The 16,861-nt window shown below is 32.7% G+C and overlaps 2 protein-coding genes across 8 annotated transcripts; one reads left to right on the forward strand and one right to left on the reverse strand.

The window, feature by feature from the left end:
- Nucleotides 1-1,824: 1,824 nt before the first annotated feature.
- LOC110650687 (uncharacterized) lies at nt 1,825-10,342 on the forward strand. The gene is made up of 19 exons (XM_058137580.1): nt 1,825-1,981; nt 2,094-2,198; nt 3,270-3,326; nt 3,423-3,493; nt 4,239-4,338; nt 4,915-4,985; nt 5,096-5,196; nt 5,316-5,419; nt 5,510-5,563; nt 5,930-5,985; nt 6,081-6,119; nt 6,325-6,469; nt 6,986-7,161; nt 7,249-7,316; nt 7,797-7,869; nt 7,957-8,018; nt 8,112-9,030; nt 9,323-9,613; nt 9,985-10,342. Exons 1-19 carry the CDS (start codon nt 1,913-1,915, stop codon nt 10,262-10,264), a joined length of 2,841 nt encoding a protein of 946 aa, XP_057993563.1. The 5' UTR covers nt 1,825-1,912; the 3' UTR covers nt 10,265-10,342.
- On the reverse strand, nt 4,718-16,391 carry LOC110650688 (serine/threonine-protein phosphatase 7 long form homolog). Of its 7 annotated transcripts, none has more exons than XR_009144704.1 (6): nt 16,091-16,383; nt 12,465-13,207; nt 12,278-12,365; nt 11,785-12,186; nt 11,180-11,691; nt 4,718-5,214 (listed from the first exon to the last, which is right to left on the reverse strand). XR_009144704.1 is itself a non-coding variant. In XM_058137582.1 (6 exons), the coding sequence occupies exons 5-6, from the start codon at nt 12,049-12,051 to the stop codon at nt 11,242-11,244; spliced, it is 717 nt and encodes a 238-aa protein (XP_057993565.1). In that variant the 5' UTR covers nt 12,052-12,186; nt 12,278-12,365; nt 12,465-13,207; nt 13,385-13,452; nt 16,091-16,383; the 3' UTR covers nt 11,084-11,241. The 7 variants fall into 7 exon arrangements, 5 of the variants coding, with proteins under 5 accessions (XP_057993565.1, XP_021661472.2, XP_057993564.1 ...); XM_058137582.1 differs by lacking the exon at nt 4,718-5,214 and adding an exon at nt 13,385-13,452 and having other exon boundaries at nt 11,084-11,691; XM_021805780.2 differs by lacking the exon at nt 4,718-5,214 and adding an exon at nt 14,313-14,370 and having other exon boundaries at nt 11,084-11,691.
- Nucleotides 16,392-16,861: the final 470 nt, after the last annotated feature.

Consider the following 16,861-nt stretch of genomic DNA (forward strand, 5'->3'; position numbering starts at 1 on the left):
TGGCATCCACTAAAATGGAGAATGAGTAACCTTTTAGGATAGAGTGAGCCTCCCTAAATGTTATTCCACTTTAAAAAGAGAATTGAGCTAAAGTGAGCCTCACAAGAGTACAATTTTTATAATAAAATTTGGCATTGAGTTTTAACTCCTAAAGATATATTTTTATTTATGTGATGATATTAAGTGCATGCATACATCATATACATATACATACATATATTTTTATATATGAAAAAAATAAAGAAAAAATGTAAACTTATTATGAAATTTAAAATTTTTTGTTAATTTAAATTTTATTATTGGTCCAACCCATAAATTCAGGTTAAAAATAAAAATAAAAGAAGATATGCTAAATAAATTAAGTCCTTAATCTTATGTGACAATGAAATTAATTTTTGGTTATACGAAAATTATAAATTTTTTTAATTTATTTATGAGAACCTATATTTAATTATTTCAAAATTAAAATAAAAATAACAAAGATAATTTTGGAACCATCACTATCATTCCCATTTCTTTGGTACATTTAACACGTGTGTATATATTAGCCTCATGTATTTTATCAAATTAAATTCTTGAGAAAAAGAAAATATTAATAAAGTAATTTTTGTCTTAAATATTTATATTATTTAGTCTATATAATTTTAGTTATTTATATTATTTAATTATTTAAATTAAAATTAAAGTAAATTAACTAATTTTTTTAACAGAAATCCAATATAAAATATAGGAATGTTTTAATTAAATTTAAAAAAATTAAATAATTAATTTTATAAAATTATGAAAATTTAATAATAATTATATCAATAATGTCATGTCTATTTTCATGACGAAAAAAAGGTGGTTGAGTGTGCGTGTATTTTTAATTAATTAAAAAGAAAAAAACAATAATAATAAGAAAGAAGGGCGGTTTTTCAAATATCCCACCAACCACCCCCATAAAATATTGGGGAGAAAAGCAGATGGACAAGGAAACTTTCAAGGCACTGTCCCATGACCTTTGTTATGGTCATTCATTCTCAACTGCGCTCTCTCTCTCTCTCTCTCTCTGTCACGCACACACACACACCCAAATCAGGAAAATTTTCTTTTTCAAGGTACTCTGTTTTTTCTTTGTGGTTTGCTCTGCATTAACCACACTTCATAGATGAAAAAAAATACTCAATCTTGTTCATCTAATGTCAAAATCTGTGCTTTTCTATTGATGGGTTGTTGATGTTTGATTGAATGGTACTGGTTTTGTGGTTATTAATGGATGATTAATCTCTTAATATGACATTTTGGTTAGATTTCCACTTTGCTTACCAAACTGTATAACCACTAATTCAACAAGAAGGAAAAATATGTACATGAAAATTGGAACTTTTCAATGCAGCCAATGAACTTTTCCTCCACTCTCTTTTGCTTCTAACAGAGACTCCCTCTCTCCCTCCTCCAAAGCAGTGCTCTGTATTTTCAGGCTTGTCTTCTCTGTCTCTCTCCTTTCTCGTAGTACAGATGCTCTGCTTCTCTATCTGCCCTTCTTTATTTCAACTATAGTTTTGGCAACTCTATCCTGTGTGTAAGAGAACTTTTATTGGTCAGCGATTACTTCACTGTTTCAAAAGAGATATTAGACACAAGATATGATATGGGTTTCTGTTGTTTTTAGTGAATACTGTCAATTTTGCTGTATTTTTTTCCTGCTCTGTTTTTAAACATGTGTGCTTGAGGTTTGATTTTTTATAGGCTCTTATGCTGTAGTTTGATGGTGATTTCTGTGTTTTTCATTGGTAATTCTTGAATAATAAATGAGAAAACCATTGATCATATTCTGGGAAGATTGAAAAATCTTGAAATGATTTTCTTTTCTTGATGTTCTGTTTCTTATTTTCCTTTGTTTTCTTGACGTACTGATATTTTCTCAGGCATAATGGAGAATACCATCAAAGAAAATGGTGAAAAGGAAAACCATTCCTTTCTTGATTCCTCAGTACAAAAGGTATGATTTTTTTTCCCTTTGAGAATCAAATCAGAAAAGCACACAATACGAGAAATTGGATCTTTGACTTGAAACTTTAGCTGTTTTTTAATCAGTTGTTTCCTTTAATTAGGTTGATCCAGGGAAGCTTCCTTCATTGAGTTGGCAAAGAGGATTGAATAGCAATGGAAATGTACCTCAGGCGTTCAGTATAAGTTTTCGAGAGATAATGCATATGGTATGCTTCCATTTTTATGTCATCCTCTATTATTGCCACTAAAGTTACCCTTGAATAATTTATCCAAATTCATGATTAATCATAAAAATAATCTAAATTTTTCTTGTTTTAGCAATTTAATTCAAACGTTTAAATTTTAACATAGACAAATTTTCAAAATGGATAAAAATTTTATCCAAATTTTTGAAAATTATAAAAGATTATTGTAATTTTTCCCATTGACTTTTCCAATACTTTCAAATTTCATTTTGATATTCATAGTGGACTAAAATTCTTAATCATTTGGTCAAATTTAATTTCACTATTTAATACTCAATATTATCAAAATAAAATTATGGAAAAGTTAATGATTATAATAAAGATGAATTTTCTAGAATATCAATAGACAAATTAAAAAATAGAGTTCAAAGTTTGATTAACCAAAATTGAATAAAAGTTTAATAACTTTCAAAAATTTAATCAATTTAATTAATTATGTTAAAATTTAAATATTTGAATTAAATTACTTAAAAAGTTGAGATTATTTTTATAATTAAGTCTTAAATTAACCATTGAACATAATACCATAGTTGCAGAACTCTATATTAAAATGTTTGATTTGTGGGTAGATGAGCAATTTTTTTTTTTTTTATCAGAGATGAGGATAAGGTTCACATGTTTTTTTTTTATTATTATTTTCTATTAAAAAAGCAACATGGCCTCAAACCATTTGGTGGCATTTGTTGTGCTTATATTCCTACAGTTGGCTTAGGAATCTTTTGAACTAGAGCTCATCTAATATGAATTTAACATTGGAATTCATTAATTATGGGTGGTGAGGGGGTAAGCAATGTTTTGTATTTAAATTTAGAGATCAAAGACAGACATAATAATTAAATTTAGTTGTTTTTCAATATATTTTATTATAATTTTGTTGCTTAGCAGAGGGGTGTTTTCACCTGCTAAAGAAAGTTTCTTTCTGGTGCCTAACACATTTGCTGATAGAAACCAGAATTCCTTCACAGTTCATCCAATAATATAGATTGTGATTGATAATTATCCTAACTTATTCAATCCTTGCTTCTTCTGAAGCTTCCAATGGGCGTGCGACTATGGCGTTACGCCAAGGAACAAGCAGCAAGAGGAAGGGTAATACATATATCTTGATCAAATGGTAATTTTATTTCAGAATATATACATCAGATGCAGATGAAATAACCAGATTTTGCTTCTTTTTTTTTCTAGCTGCCAATATTTGATTTTTCAAAAAAGCGTGTGATTACTGGTGATCATGGCATTCCTTTAGGTGGCATTGGGTAAGTGTTCCAGTTTTACTGATGAAAACTGTGCTGCTGTGCATATTGCTGCTCCTCAGTTTCTTCCCTTTTTTGTAAGAATTTTTCACTTGCTTGTAAGTTGTGAGATAATGACATTAGAACTATAATAAAATGAAAGAAATTGATCGATTGCTTACATTAGACTCAAACTGCCAATTAAGTCTCCTGATGTAACCATGGAACTCAACTTGTATAAATAATTGAAGTATCGGACAAAAGCTTCATCCTTCACATTTATATTGAAGACGAAATTAGTCCATTGCAAGTTGCTTCAAATCTAGAAAAGGGTGAATGCATCTTTTGGTTCCTAATTTTGCACGAAAAGTCATTTGGCATGCTTTGCATCTCATTTGACACCTGAATTTTATAACTATTCAACCTCGTCACTGGTGAACGAGCAGATTTGATTTGCACGCACTTTGACCTTTTATTACACTTTTATAAAGTTCAAGAGTTCAATAATTACACATAAGTTTAAGAGTTTAATAGTTACATTTTTATAAAGTTCAGATGTCGGAAAGGGTGCCAAGTGACTTTTTGTGCAAAATTTAAGAGCCATAAGATGCATTAAATCAAAAGATGTATGAAGCTATGCTATGTATTACGTTTTGGGAAATCATGCTTTTGTTCTTTGATATGCTCTATTCAACTTCTTTTTGGTCTTGTTTTTTGGTGCCTTGTATTTTTCAACTTGCTTGCTTACATTTGAGAGCATGAATTTTAGTGCAGGAAGCATTGGAAGAAGCTACAAAGGCCAGTTTCAATCCTTTAAACTATTCCCATTGATATGTGGAGAAAGCCCTGTTTTTGCAAATCAGTTTTCTGTAAGTTTTCTTTTCATTACATGTTTGATTTTTGCCTGATTAGTTTCATATTGTATGAACAAAATAGAACATATGATCCATTTCACTGTCCAAAAATAGATAAAATAAAACAAAATAAGGCTTTCAGACACTGCAAATAGAAAGGCCTGCATGAAGTAATTATGAGTAACAGTTCATAATCACTGTGCTTAATCGAATTTCTGAAAAAGGACTAATCATACTAGTAGACATTAGTAGTGAAATACAATAATAATAATAATAATCACCTGAATCAAAATACAAAATAGAAGAATGCAGCAATTAATCCTGAAATTCTTTAAATGGCTATCCATTTCTAAGTGCATATGTCTATGTGCGTGCACACAAGCGTGTGAAGATATGAGCAATATTTGCATGAATGCACATTCATCCATACCCTTTGGTAATGAAACACTGCAAACTTCTGTATGAAATTTAATACAAGCTATGGAAGATCAAAAGGCTTCATTAGTAAGATACTCTCTGAAAGTTCATATTCTTCTCTCTAGTATCATTTTCTGAACTACTAAAATATCTGGGTGCTGTTACTTCTTCTAGGTCTTTGTATCTCGCCCAAATGGTAAGAAGTTTTCAACTGTATTATGTTCAAGCAGGCCAGAGATACCCAAGTAAGCCACCACATTCTTTATTTTTATTATTATTATTGCTATATTAGTTCATGATCTCATTTGTGAATCCTAAAGAAATTTATATTTCCTCATGAATTGTAAATATGCAGAGAAAGCAGGAGCTCAGGCATTGAATCATGGGATTGGAATCTGGAAGGTGAGAAGTGTACATACCATGCTTTGTTTCCAAGGGCCTGGACAACCTATGAAGGTATTCGCTTCTGCAACACTGTAGACATAAATTCTTAATCAGAAATATTATTCAAAAGTCACAACAAGAAATATATATATATATATATATATGTTTCGTGTCGATTTTTTGTAAACCAGGTGAGCCAGACCCAGAACTTAAAATTGTTTGTCGTCAAATCTCACCTTTCATTCCCCACAACTACAAAGAAAGCAGCTTCCCTGTATCAGTGTTTACATTTACGGTAGGAAATCGCTTTTATGAAATATCACCTTTCTCATCTTGTCATTATTAGTTCCTTTCAGCTTGATTGATGAGTGCATTCTTGCTTCAGCTATCTAATCATGGAAGGACTTCAGCAGATGTCACCTTGCTGTTTACTTGGGCTGTAAGTTGAGAATCTTGCACTCATAATTTAGAAGCGTGATCTTAAGTATACTTGTATCACATCATTTGCTGATTATTTCTGCAAATGAAGATGAGCACACTCACTCAAATTGTGACCACTAGCTGATGTTTCTGATGTTTCCCTGGCTATTTTCTCAGTTTCTAAACTTAATCATGGCATTTTCTGAACATTGCCATGAATTCAAAGTTGAACCGGTTAACCACGAACAGGGAAAAATCAGTTTGACATCTAGTCCAGTTTTAGAAAACTTTAGACAAGACAGTGTTGAAACCATTTTATAAAACTTTGCAGAAATATCCCATCCCTGTTCTAAAACAGTAAAATCTTATCTTTCTTACTGCCCAGAATTCTGTTGGTGGGGACTCTGGATTTTCTGGTCATCACTTCAACTCAAAGATAGTGTAAGGAAGCCATTTACATGTATATTCTACTCCAATTTCAAATTCATTTGATTCAATAATATTTTTTCATTGATACAAATATTAGCTTCTTCCAGGAAAGAAGATGGAGTGCACGTAGTCACTTTATACCACAAGTAAGTCCTTTGCCTTGATTTGTGAACATAGTCCATGCTTCCAGTTTGATCGGTTAAGATGTTTATTGCATGCGCTTTTTTCGGTTCACTATCTCACAGTCCTGAAGACAACCCTAATATTGAGTTAAGCTAATTGATGTCTACCGCATGGGTTTGATATAATGGCCAACTCTAGTCTATCTAATGGAAAATGTAATTCCTTCAGGTCAGCAGATAGGCAGCCTCCATTGACTTATGCCGTTGCAGCGCAGGAGACACCTGATGTACATGTATCAGAATGTCCCTGCTTCCTTATATCTGGCAATTCCCCGGGTTTCACTGCAAAAGATATGTGGGATGAAATTAAAAGGGTAGGTTTTATCTTCCTGGCATGAACTGCATTTCTTCCTTTACAAACAAAAGTATTGTGTCGAATCTTGACCATAACTAGGATTCAGTAAAAATCGATTATAATAAAAAAACCAAGTCCAATAGTTTTAATTCCGTGTTTTTGGTTAATTTAGTTCAATTCGATTAGTATTTTTTAAAAAAAATTATTTTTTTTCCGTTCGGTTATCTAAAAAAAAAACGAACTGACCAAATTTTCAATTTATAACCTTTTTGTAATGTGTAATTTATGAAATTTATAATAGGCCCAAAGAATAAAAATTAAAAAATTAAAAAATCCAAACCGATAAATCAAACTGTACCTAACCAAAATTTTTTGGTTCAGTTCGATTATTATTATTATTATTATTATTATTATTTATGAGTTCAATTTTTCATTTATTTGGTTCAGTTCGAAACCTAAATAATCGATTGCACACATTGACCATAATAGAGGGGTTTTGAAAAGATATTAATCTCTTGACCTCTAATTCTTGTAGAACGGGACGTTTGACAACCTAGGCCACGTGAAAACTTCACCTTCAGAACCAGGATCATCAATTGGAGCAGCAGTAGCAGCCTCTTTAACAATTCCTCCTGAATGCATTCGCACTGTAACATTTTCGTTGGCATGGGACTGCCCAGAAGTAAGATTCAGTGAAAGAAGCTATTACAGGTGGACTGCTCTTGTCCTCTAGAACTTGAGTTATAATTAAGTCCAACAAGTTTTATTCTTTCTACTGATAAGACATTTTGATAGCAGGCGTTATACAAAATTCTATGGCACTCTTGGGGATGCAGCTGCTGATATTGCACATGATGCTATTCTTGGTAACTTTTAGGCCTTGGGTTTGTGGAATGGCATCAAATAAAAAGGAAATAGAATATTATCCCATGTAGAATAGATTTAAGCTCCGTTTGAAAAATAATTTTCGCATTTTCTAGCTTTTAGAGCTCTTAGAAAAATGGATTAATAAAAAATATTTTACTGGTCGAAAGAAAAACTAAGCTAAGAAGAACTTACTTTCTAAACTTTCACTTATGAACACATACCACTAGTTTAATATTGTAATCAAACGATGAAAAATATTTTCATGAAGAACATTTTCCTAAAAATATTTTCTTAGAAAACAAATTTCTTGAAAAACATTTTCTATATATAAGTTATTTTTCATGAAATAAATAGAGCCTAATTCAAATTACAAAAGGAACCTAATTCAAATTTAAATATGGAATATCTATTTAAAATTATATGTGTTAAAAATTTAAAATATTTTTAAAATTTTTTCTTTTTGTTGCTTTTGAAACTAGAGCATACTAATTGGGAATCTCAGATAGAGGCATGGCAAAGACCAATTCTTGAAGACAAAAGACTTCCTGAATGGTAAGACAAGGTGAATCTTCTGCTAAAAGTATCTGATATTAATTCTTCCAAGTAATTGATTTTTTTTTTCTTCATCTGATTTTCTAGGTACCCAATCACTCTCTTCAATGAACTCTATTATCTCAACTCTGGAGGAACTGTTTGGACAGGTATTAACAGATTATGATTTATGGAGCTTAATAGAAAATTTCAGGTACCTAGTTGATTCTCATTATCAAAGGTGACCTTTTTGCTTTCCACAGATGGATCACCTGCAGTCCAAAGTTTGGCAGCCATTTGGGAAAGAAAATTTTCTCTTGATAGGTCAAGTGCAGATTTAGGAAATGCAAGTGGTAATGCTCAAAAAAATGACACATCTGTTGAGATCCTAGAAAGGATGGTATCTATTTATGAGCAAATACAGACTCCAGTAAACTCAAATTCTGGTTTTGGAACAAATTTGCTCCAGAGTGGAGAAGAAAATATCGGACAATTCCTCTACCTTGAAGGTTCTGAATACCTCATGTGGAATACCTATGATGTTCATTTCTACTCATCTTTTGCACTTCTCATGCTATTCCCAAAACTTGAACTTAGCATCCAAAGAGACTTTGCTGCTGCAGTAATGATGCACGATCCTACTAGAAAGAAAGTTATGAATGACGGAAAGCTAGTTCCAAGAAAAGTTCTTGGTGCCGTTCCACATGATACCGGTCTTAATGATCCTTGGTTTGAACTAAATGCTTATAACCTTTTTGACACAGCTAGATGGAAGGACTTGAATTCTAAATTTGTTCTCCAGATATACAGGGATGTAGTCGCTACCGGTGACAAAAGTTTTGCTAAAGCTGTTTGGCCTTCGGTATATGTTGCAATAGCTTATATGGATCAGTTTGATAAGGATGGGGATGGGATGATTGAGAATGAGGGATTCCCTGATCAAACCTATGACGCATGGTCTGTTTCTGGTGTGAGTGCATATTGTGGTGGGCTTTGGGTGGCGGCACTCCAGGCTGCATCAGCCCTGGCACGTGAAGTTGGTGACAACGCATCAGCCAATTACTTCTGGGCTAAGTATCAGAAGGCAAAAGCTGTGTATGTCAAACTATGGAATGGTTCCTATTTCAACTATGACAGCAGTAGTAATAGTTCTATTCACGCTGATCAGTTGGCTGGGCACTGGTGAGCACGAAATACTCTCGTTGCCTATTTTATAATTTGTATGTCAAGATTCAGAGTACTAAGAATATAAAGGGAAACCAATTTAGATGCATCAGTACCTATGCCATGTATGCACCATGGTTTATGCTATTTTACTGTTTCAATCACTCTTCCTTCACTGCGACGCGATACCTATTTCCTTTTGTGTGGTTAATTATGTATAACCTGAAAGTGAGTTTTGATCTTGTTTTACAGTACTATTCTATATAAGACTTCTTGACATATGAAAATGGAATGTTTGGTTGTGTTAAAGGTATGCTAGAGCATGTTGTCTTTCTCCAATTGTTGATGAGGAAAAAGCAAAGAGTTCCCTCGAAAAGATTCACAAGTTCAATGTCTTAAAGGTGAAAGATGGAATGCGAGGTGCAGTCAATGGAATGCTACCAGATGGAAGAGTTGATATGTCAGCATTGCAATCCAGAGAAATATGGCCTGGAGTTACATATGCTGTTGCTGCTTCTATGATTCAAGAGGGAATGGTGGACATGGCATTTCAGACTGCAGTTGGTATCTATGAAGCAGCATGGTCCCAAGAAGGTCTCGGGTGAGATTTCTTCTTTTCTATTAACTATAATTTGCTAATTTAAATCTGTATGCCTAACATTCAGTTGCTAATTTTATCTATGTTTTTCTTTGGTCAAGAATTATAACAATAAAGAACAAATGCTTGGCATGCTACAGTTGAAATGAAAGTAATATAATAGGAAACAAATGACAACTAGAAAAGCTGCAAAAATGTAATATATAGTGGAATCAACAGAGCAGCTTCTTTATATGCAAAAATGTAGACATACATATATTCTGCTAAGTTGGAACCTGAATAAGGCCCATTGATTCTTTGAAAACGTATACTGTAACTTTTATCTTTCTTGATGCTTCCTTTAAAACTTACCCATTACTTGTTTCTGGTTATAGTTATTCATTTCAGATTCCAGAAGGGTGGAATACTGATGACCAGTATAGATCGCTTTGCTACATGCGACCATTGGCAATATGGGCAATGCAGTGGGCATTATCAAAGCCTAAGCTCGTTAAAGAGGAGATGAATCTTGACTTGGTTGATGAAACTTTGCATCATAGGCAAAATTTAGGATTTTCCAGAGTTGCTCAACTTTTGAAGTTGCCAAAAGATGAAGCTTCCAAAAGCTTCCTACAGGTTGTTTATGAGTTCACTTGCAGAAGATTGCCATTGTAAAATTCACTAACTAATAAATAATAATCATTCAATGCTACGTTTGGATGCATTGATTAGAAATAAAGGTATTTGGATTGATATTAGTGTAAATTGATTGAATGAAAGTTGACATATGAATAAATATTTGATTTATGAATGCAAATGAGAAATCATTAGAGGTGGATTTCAAATGACACGTAATTACATAACATTTCAAATCTATATTAAAACAAGGTTTTTTTTTCCACATTTATGGACTTTATCTAAAAATTCGTGACTATAATGGATTAAACATGCCTTTGCAATATCAAATTTAAATCTCACATTTTGAATTCCCCCATCCAAATTTGAAGCAATGAATTGAGGGTTTAATATTTCAGTGGCTTAATAGCTGGATATATAAATAATATATAATCTTGTTATTTTTTTATTTTATTATTAATTTTTTTTTTTTGCTGCATTGTTAAAAATTTTTATACAGATATAATACCCTCTACAGTCTACAGACTTTCAGATCAGGGGTTTTTTCTTTTTGTACCTTATGAGAGAAGAACAGAGGGCATTTAGGAACCCAAAGCATGCATTTTCTTAGCAAAAACCAGCAATAAGGAAATAAACTATGTGCAATTCACCAAAAATTATTTTAGATTTAATGGACATTTTATAGCTGATTTTTCTTTTCTGTTACTTTTGTAACCATATGCATAATTTTGAATATATTATGTCTTAGTCATTTCATTAAGGTGATCTGTTTTGAAAAGTTTTTAGCTCAAATACATTCAACATACTGAACTGAATACAGATATAGTTATCAGCAATTGAGTAACATGCATAACAAACTGCAACAATAATCATGCATGACTAGATATGTAAATAGGAACATAGATACAACCTAGTTATCATACAAAATATAAAAAGTTGAGTTCCAGAGTTAACCTTCTGGTAAGTGTATTCTGTTGGAATTAGTAGACTACAGTTTTTAACTTATGATGTGCCTTCTATACCCCAACTGTTGGTGCATCATCCAAAATATGTGCATCAGTTGTGTCAACAACATGTGATTTGAGGTCATCCATCTGAGCTGTTGTTGCAGCTGCATGCCCACGTTTACGTCTCCTAGCTGCATGTGATATCGGAACAGCTGACACTGCCATCCGCAACATTGATGGTCGTGCCACTGGCATACATGGCTGAGATAGATCAATCTCCACAGGGTGGTGTCTGTCAGCCATGGTACGTCGCTGCCTCCGACTTGATGGTACCTCCTCTTGTTCAAGCCCGGTTATCTGCACTGCTTCTGGTGCTCTCTCGGTTGAAGGCACTCTTATAGTACGCCGTTCTTCATCCGATGCATGTAATATAGTCAATGCCGTTTGGTGGATATCTGCCATATTATCTGGTATAGCATTTATACCGCTACTGAGATATATATGTTCAATCCCATCAACCTATATTTGAACAAAGCGAAGATTATACATGCAGTGTAATCATTAACGGATGGATGGATTAAATTTATTTGGGTGGCTAATTAGGATTCATACCACCATTCCAATTGCTGCACCCATTGGACTAATCCATCTTCTAGTTACATTACGATACCATTCCATATACTCAGAATGGTAATTCATTCTGTCTTTTCCTAGCATGCCACGTATTACCCGATTATGACGATCGTCCCACAAACTGATGTAAGAGGCATGCTGGGTTGCCCAGTTAACCTCTTGGTTGCCTGGCAGATCAATAGCATGCAATGCATCATCCTGATGCAGCAGTACTGGAATAGCCTGTTGTAGTCCGAACTGGCGCATCACTCAGTCTGGCTGGTGCTATTCAACAATGTGAAAACATATCAATGGCACCACAGCACCCCATATTGCACGAGCAATTGTACAATACGATGGCAACTTTGCAACAACCTCAGGAGTGTATGGCTCCCATGTCATCTGCATCGAATGTGCAACAACTATATTAACATTTCTCCAATGAGAGAGGATATGTGAAGTATTGAAGTAAAAGTGTAGCTTAAAGATGTACCTGATCAGGACCTTGTCGATCTAATGCATACCGATATTGCTTAAGCACCTGTGTGGATACTTCATTAACAATCTTTGCATTTCTCCACCTAACACAAATGATAAAGAAACCAAGGAGTTAGGATTGTTATTTGTGACCATAAGGTTTTAGTTTATTCGTTATATGATTGCTAAGCATATATACTTACTGACATCCAAGAGGACCCAGGGGCAAGTGTGGATCCTGAGGCACATTATCCCTTGAGGTTGATGCAAGATGAGGGAGTCTCTCCAGTGCCCACAGTTGAACTAGGAAGAGGGGACCACTAATTTGCTTTGCTGCAGGATTTGTGCCACGACAAAGCTCCCTGTACAACCATGCCAAACAAGGAGCACCCCAACTGTATTCACCAGCTCTCTGAAAGTCCTCTAGCAAAGGTAGAAACATCAAATGAACACGGGAAGAGGACTTGTCAGGGAATATTACCCCTCCAATGAGACGCATCATGTAGGCTCGAGCATAGCATTGTATAGCAAAATCATCAGCACCTACTGGTAACTCCTCAAAAGTCTCCCCAAGCCAACTAAGTAGCAGCCGAGATCCATAAATAGCATCCTCAGGAGGAGCAACCCCGAACAATCTCATACACACCTGTTGCCAATCATGCATGACACTACCTGTAACAGAGTGTCCATCTACGGGTAATCCAGTCAAGATGCACACATCCTGAAGTGTGATAGTGCATTCACCTTCTGGAAGATGAAAAGTATGTGTCTCTGGTCTCTATCTCTCCACAAGTGATGTAATTAAGTGCCAATCCAATTGAATAAAGCCCACGCATGCCAAACCATAAAATCCTGCTTGTTGCAAGTACGGCACAATCCGTTCATCAATGTCTCGAGGGTGAACAACTGTGCTAGCATGACGACAATGCAGGACTTGTTTCTCAAGCTACATGAACACAAAAACCCTGAATTAAGGCATTATAATAACATCTGCACCTTAGTCAAGGCATTATAATAATATAATATGTAGTCAAGGCATTATAATAATATCATATGCTGCAAAATTCAAAAATTGATAGTTCATCCAATATTCTTGTTTTATGCTTTGTTCCAATAACATTACCGTATCATGCCACACTGCCTCTGATCGGTGGACAGGCTGAAGTTTGAACACACTAGTATCATATGGCCCTGGATGCATGTAATTGTTATGAGTAAGGAGTAGAGCAGTTAGGAGGTTAGTCCAGTAGTTAGATAGGAAGATTCTATTGTACTAGTCTATTGTAATTACTCTCCAATCAATTGTAATTGTATAAAGCAGTTATAGGATCCAAAGAAGTATAAATAGGAACTTAATTGTAAAGAGGAGACTATCCAATATCATTACTAATCAAAGATATCTCTCATCTCTGAAATATTCTCTCTCTTCTCATCTACTCTCTTCTCTTTTCTCATCTACTTCTATTCTTTTCTCATCTATTTCTATCTCTCTCTCTCTCTCTCTCTCCCTATTCTTCTGTTTTAGTAAGTGTGTAGACTGATATGTAACAGTAATCTCTGGGATGCAGTTGAGAAGTAACAGGCACATTCTCTTGTGATTGAGATGTATGTGGCACATTATCTTGTGATTGTGATGTATGTGGCACATTATCTTGTGATTGTGATGTATGTGGCACATTCTCTTGTGAATGAGATGCATGTGGCACATTTTCTTGAAAATGAGATTGAGAGCAGTTAACTTGTTGCTCTGTGTCAATTGGAGTAGAGTCGACATCAACATACAGTTGAATACAAAGAAATCCGGGAATCTTATCAAATATTTCAAACATAAACTCAACTCCATCATCATCTTCAATGTCAAGCTGTACAAAATTCGGAAAACCTTGTGTTGTAACAGGATATCTGTATATGACCTTAGACACTTTTTGATTCAATCCTATCTTCATTGCAGTTGATATTTTCTCTATCAATTGATTGTGATTAACTCTTTCTCTAACCCTTATAAGTTTTGTCATGCCACCATCATAATCAATGCCACATGTTCCCCTTACCAACTTTCCTCCCCAGTGAATGATGATATTTTTCAGCCTTGTCATGTTGACAATAGACCTAAAATACACAAATTCACAAATTTACCAACGTTTAAATACATTTAATCACTTTTTTTTTACTAAACTATAGTTGAAATGATAAGAATAAAATTTATTATGTGATACAACTACAATCTATTTAATTGAGCATAAGGCATTTTCCTTACAAATTACAAATTATATATTTATCTCTTTAAGGTGAAAAGAGAAGTTAATACGGTTTATACAAATTAGCAATGATTCAATTTCAACTTTCAAGAGTAGCCTATGATCTTTATATTGAAAATGTTATCATGATCAGAAACTTAAATAACAATTCTGGTTATACCAATTTTTTGTGTTGGTCGTATTTCATCTGGTAAGATATGCATTATATTTTGAGTTATATTCTATTAATTATTTTAGATACAGACTAGGAAAGCTACAAATAAGCTTAGCTGAAACCAGCTTTATATTTACACTCAAGCTTGGCTCATTTCTTAAACAGTTGTTTACGATCCTGTTCATATATATTATATTTTGAAAATTAATATATTTATTTATATGAATATTTATATAAATTAGTTCTACATAAATTATTTGCAATTATGCTTAAAAAATATTTATTTAAAAATCTTAATATAATCAGCAATATCTATATTTTGAAAAATTTATATGAAAAAATGCATAAAAACTTTAAAGATCATATTGTAAATATACATTATAAAACTAAAAAAAATACAATTTTAATTTTCTTTTAATAAATAATTTTAAATGAGCTTTTTTTATATAAAATTGGCCACTCAAACTCAAAACCTCACAACCTTTGAGATGACTCAATAGCCTGAGCTTCATCTTTATGTGTAATATAAATAACAAAACATAGATCTTAAATTTAAACTTAAAAATTATCAATAAAAAAATACTTGCAAAGTAATTCTAGCTTAGCTGATTTATCAAATAAGCATTAAAGATAAACTTTGAGTTTGAGTCATTATTATTAAATGTATTCTATGGTTACTTAGTTTAAAAAAAAAACAGATATTACTTTGATATAGAAAATAAGGTGATTTAATGAAATTTTATAATTTATTTCATTAAATTTTTGTAAAATGATGTTTTTTCTCTGTAAAATAGTCAATTATCAAAAATTTATTAACTAGCAAAAAAAAATAAAATTTCTTTATGTAAAAGCACATATATAATATTTTTTAATAATGTTAAAAAATATTATAAATAAAATTAAATAAAATATACTTGTTTAGCATTTTATATTTAACATCTACTATTTTAATTAAAATTTAAGATGTTACCGGAAAAAAATACAATAACTTAAAATATTAAATAAATTTTATTTTTTTATTAAGTTAATAAAATTTTTTATAATGGACTATTTAACGGACAAAAAAATTATTTTACAAAAATTTAAAGAGATAAATTATAAAAATTTATTAAAATATCTTATTTTTCATAACAAAGTAATTTTACTTTGATTTAAATTAAATAAATATAGAATGCACCGTATTATTAACATAGCAACAAGATTTTATCAAGGTAAGACTTTTTTTTTTTTTTCATTTCAAAACCTATCTTTGGTACATTTTTCTAAATGGCCATAAGAAAATACTACAGTAAAATAGCAACCATAAGCTCAACACTGCACAAACAGATTCACACCATAAACTAAAGAACTTAAGCTTAAAAGTAGCTACGATCAATCGGAAAACTAAAAATTACAAGATTTTGTGAGCAGAACTTACGGAAACTCGAAGATCTTGGGAGGACGACAGACGCAGCTGGGAACACTAGCTCGCTGGCAGCGGAAATAGCCCAAAGACTGAAAGTGAGAGAACAGAGGGTAGGAGAAGCTAGACAAAGAAAATAGGGGAGAGGAAACTACTTCTGAAATCGCCCTTAGAGGAGGAAGCAGCTTTCGTTACTATTGAAGACAAAAACGTCACGAAATCGTCCATGTCACTGGCGATTTCAGAACTTTTCAGAACTTAGGGCCACTTTTTCCCATGCCCTATCAAGCCTCTCTAACGAGCGGACCCACATTTATCAAGTACTATGTTTTAGTGATAAATTAGGGTAAATTACAATAAGTTTTAGATTTTATCAAGATTTTATTACTCGTCCCTAAAATTATTAGAAATAATTAAAATATTTTTTGTTTATTCAAAGGATGATACTATAGGATAACTTGATCCGCATTTGAGTTCGAGGGTTTAAGTGTTATGATAAGCCACCTGAAGACTAGCCATGGGTCATGTTTGGCAAAGATATTGACTTTAATAACTCAAATTATTTCGATTTTAATCTGGGTCCAAACTAGAACTCCTGTTGAGCTGTTTCTCAATAAAAAAGAGCTGATACTATTTATTTTATTAAAGTATGAGTATCATGACACTTAAAGCACTTTATTTTCTTTATTAAAGCCTGTATGTACTGAGAGCATTTGATTCTCCTTATCTGTTTTATAAGTGTGTTGTATTATAAAGTGATTCCCCTCGAGAATTACAAAGAGGTGT

Source organism: Hevea brasiliensis, chromosome 16, assembly GCF_030052815.1.
Source record: "Hevea brasiliensis isolate MT/VB/25A 57/8 chromosome 16, ASM3005281v1, whole genome shotgun sequence".
NCBI lineage: Eukaryota > Viridiplantae > Streptophyta > Magnoliopsida > Malpighiales > Euphorbiaceae > Hevea > Hevea brasiliensis.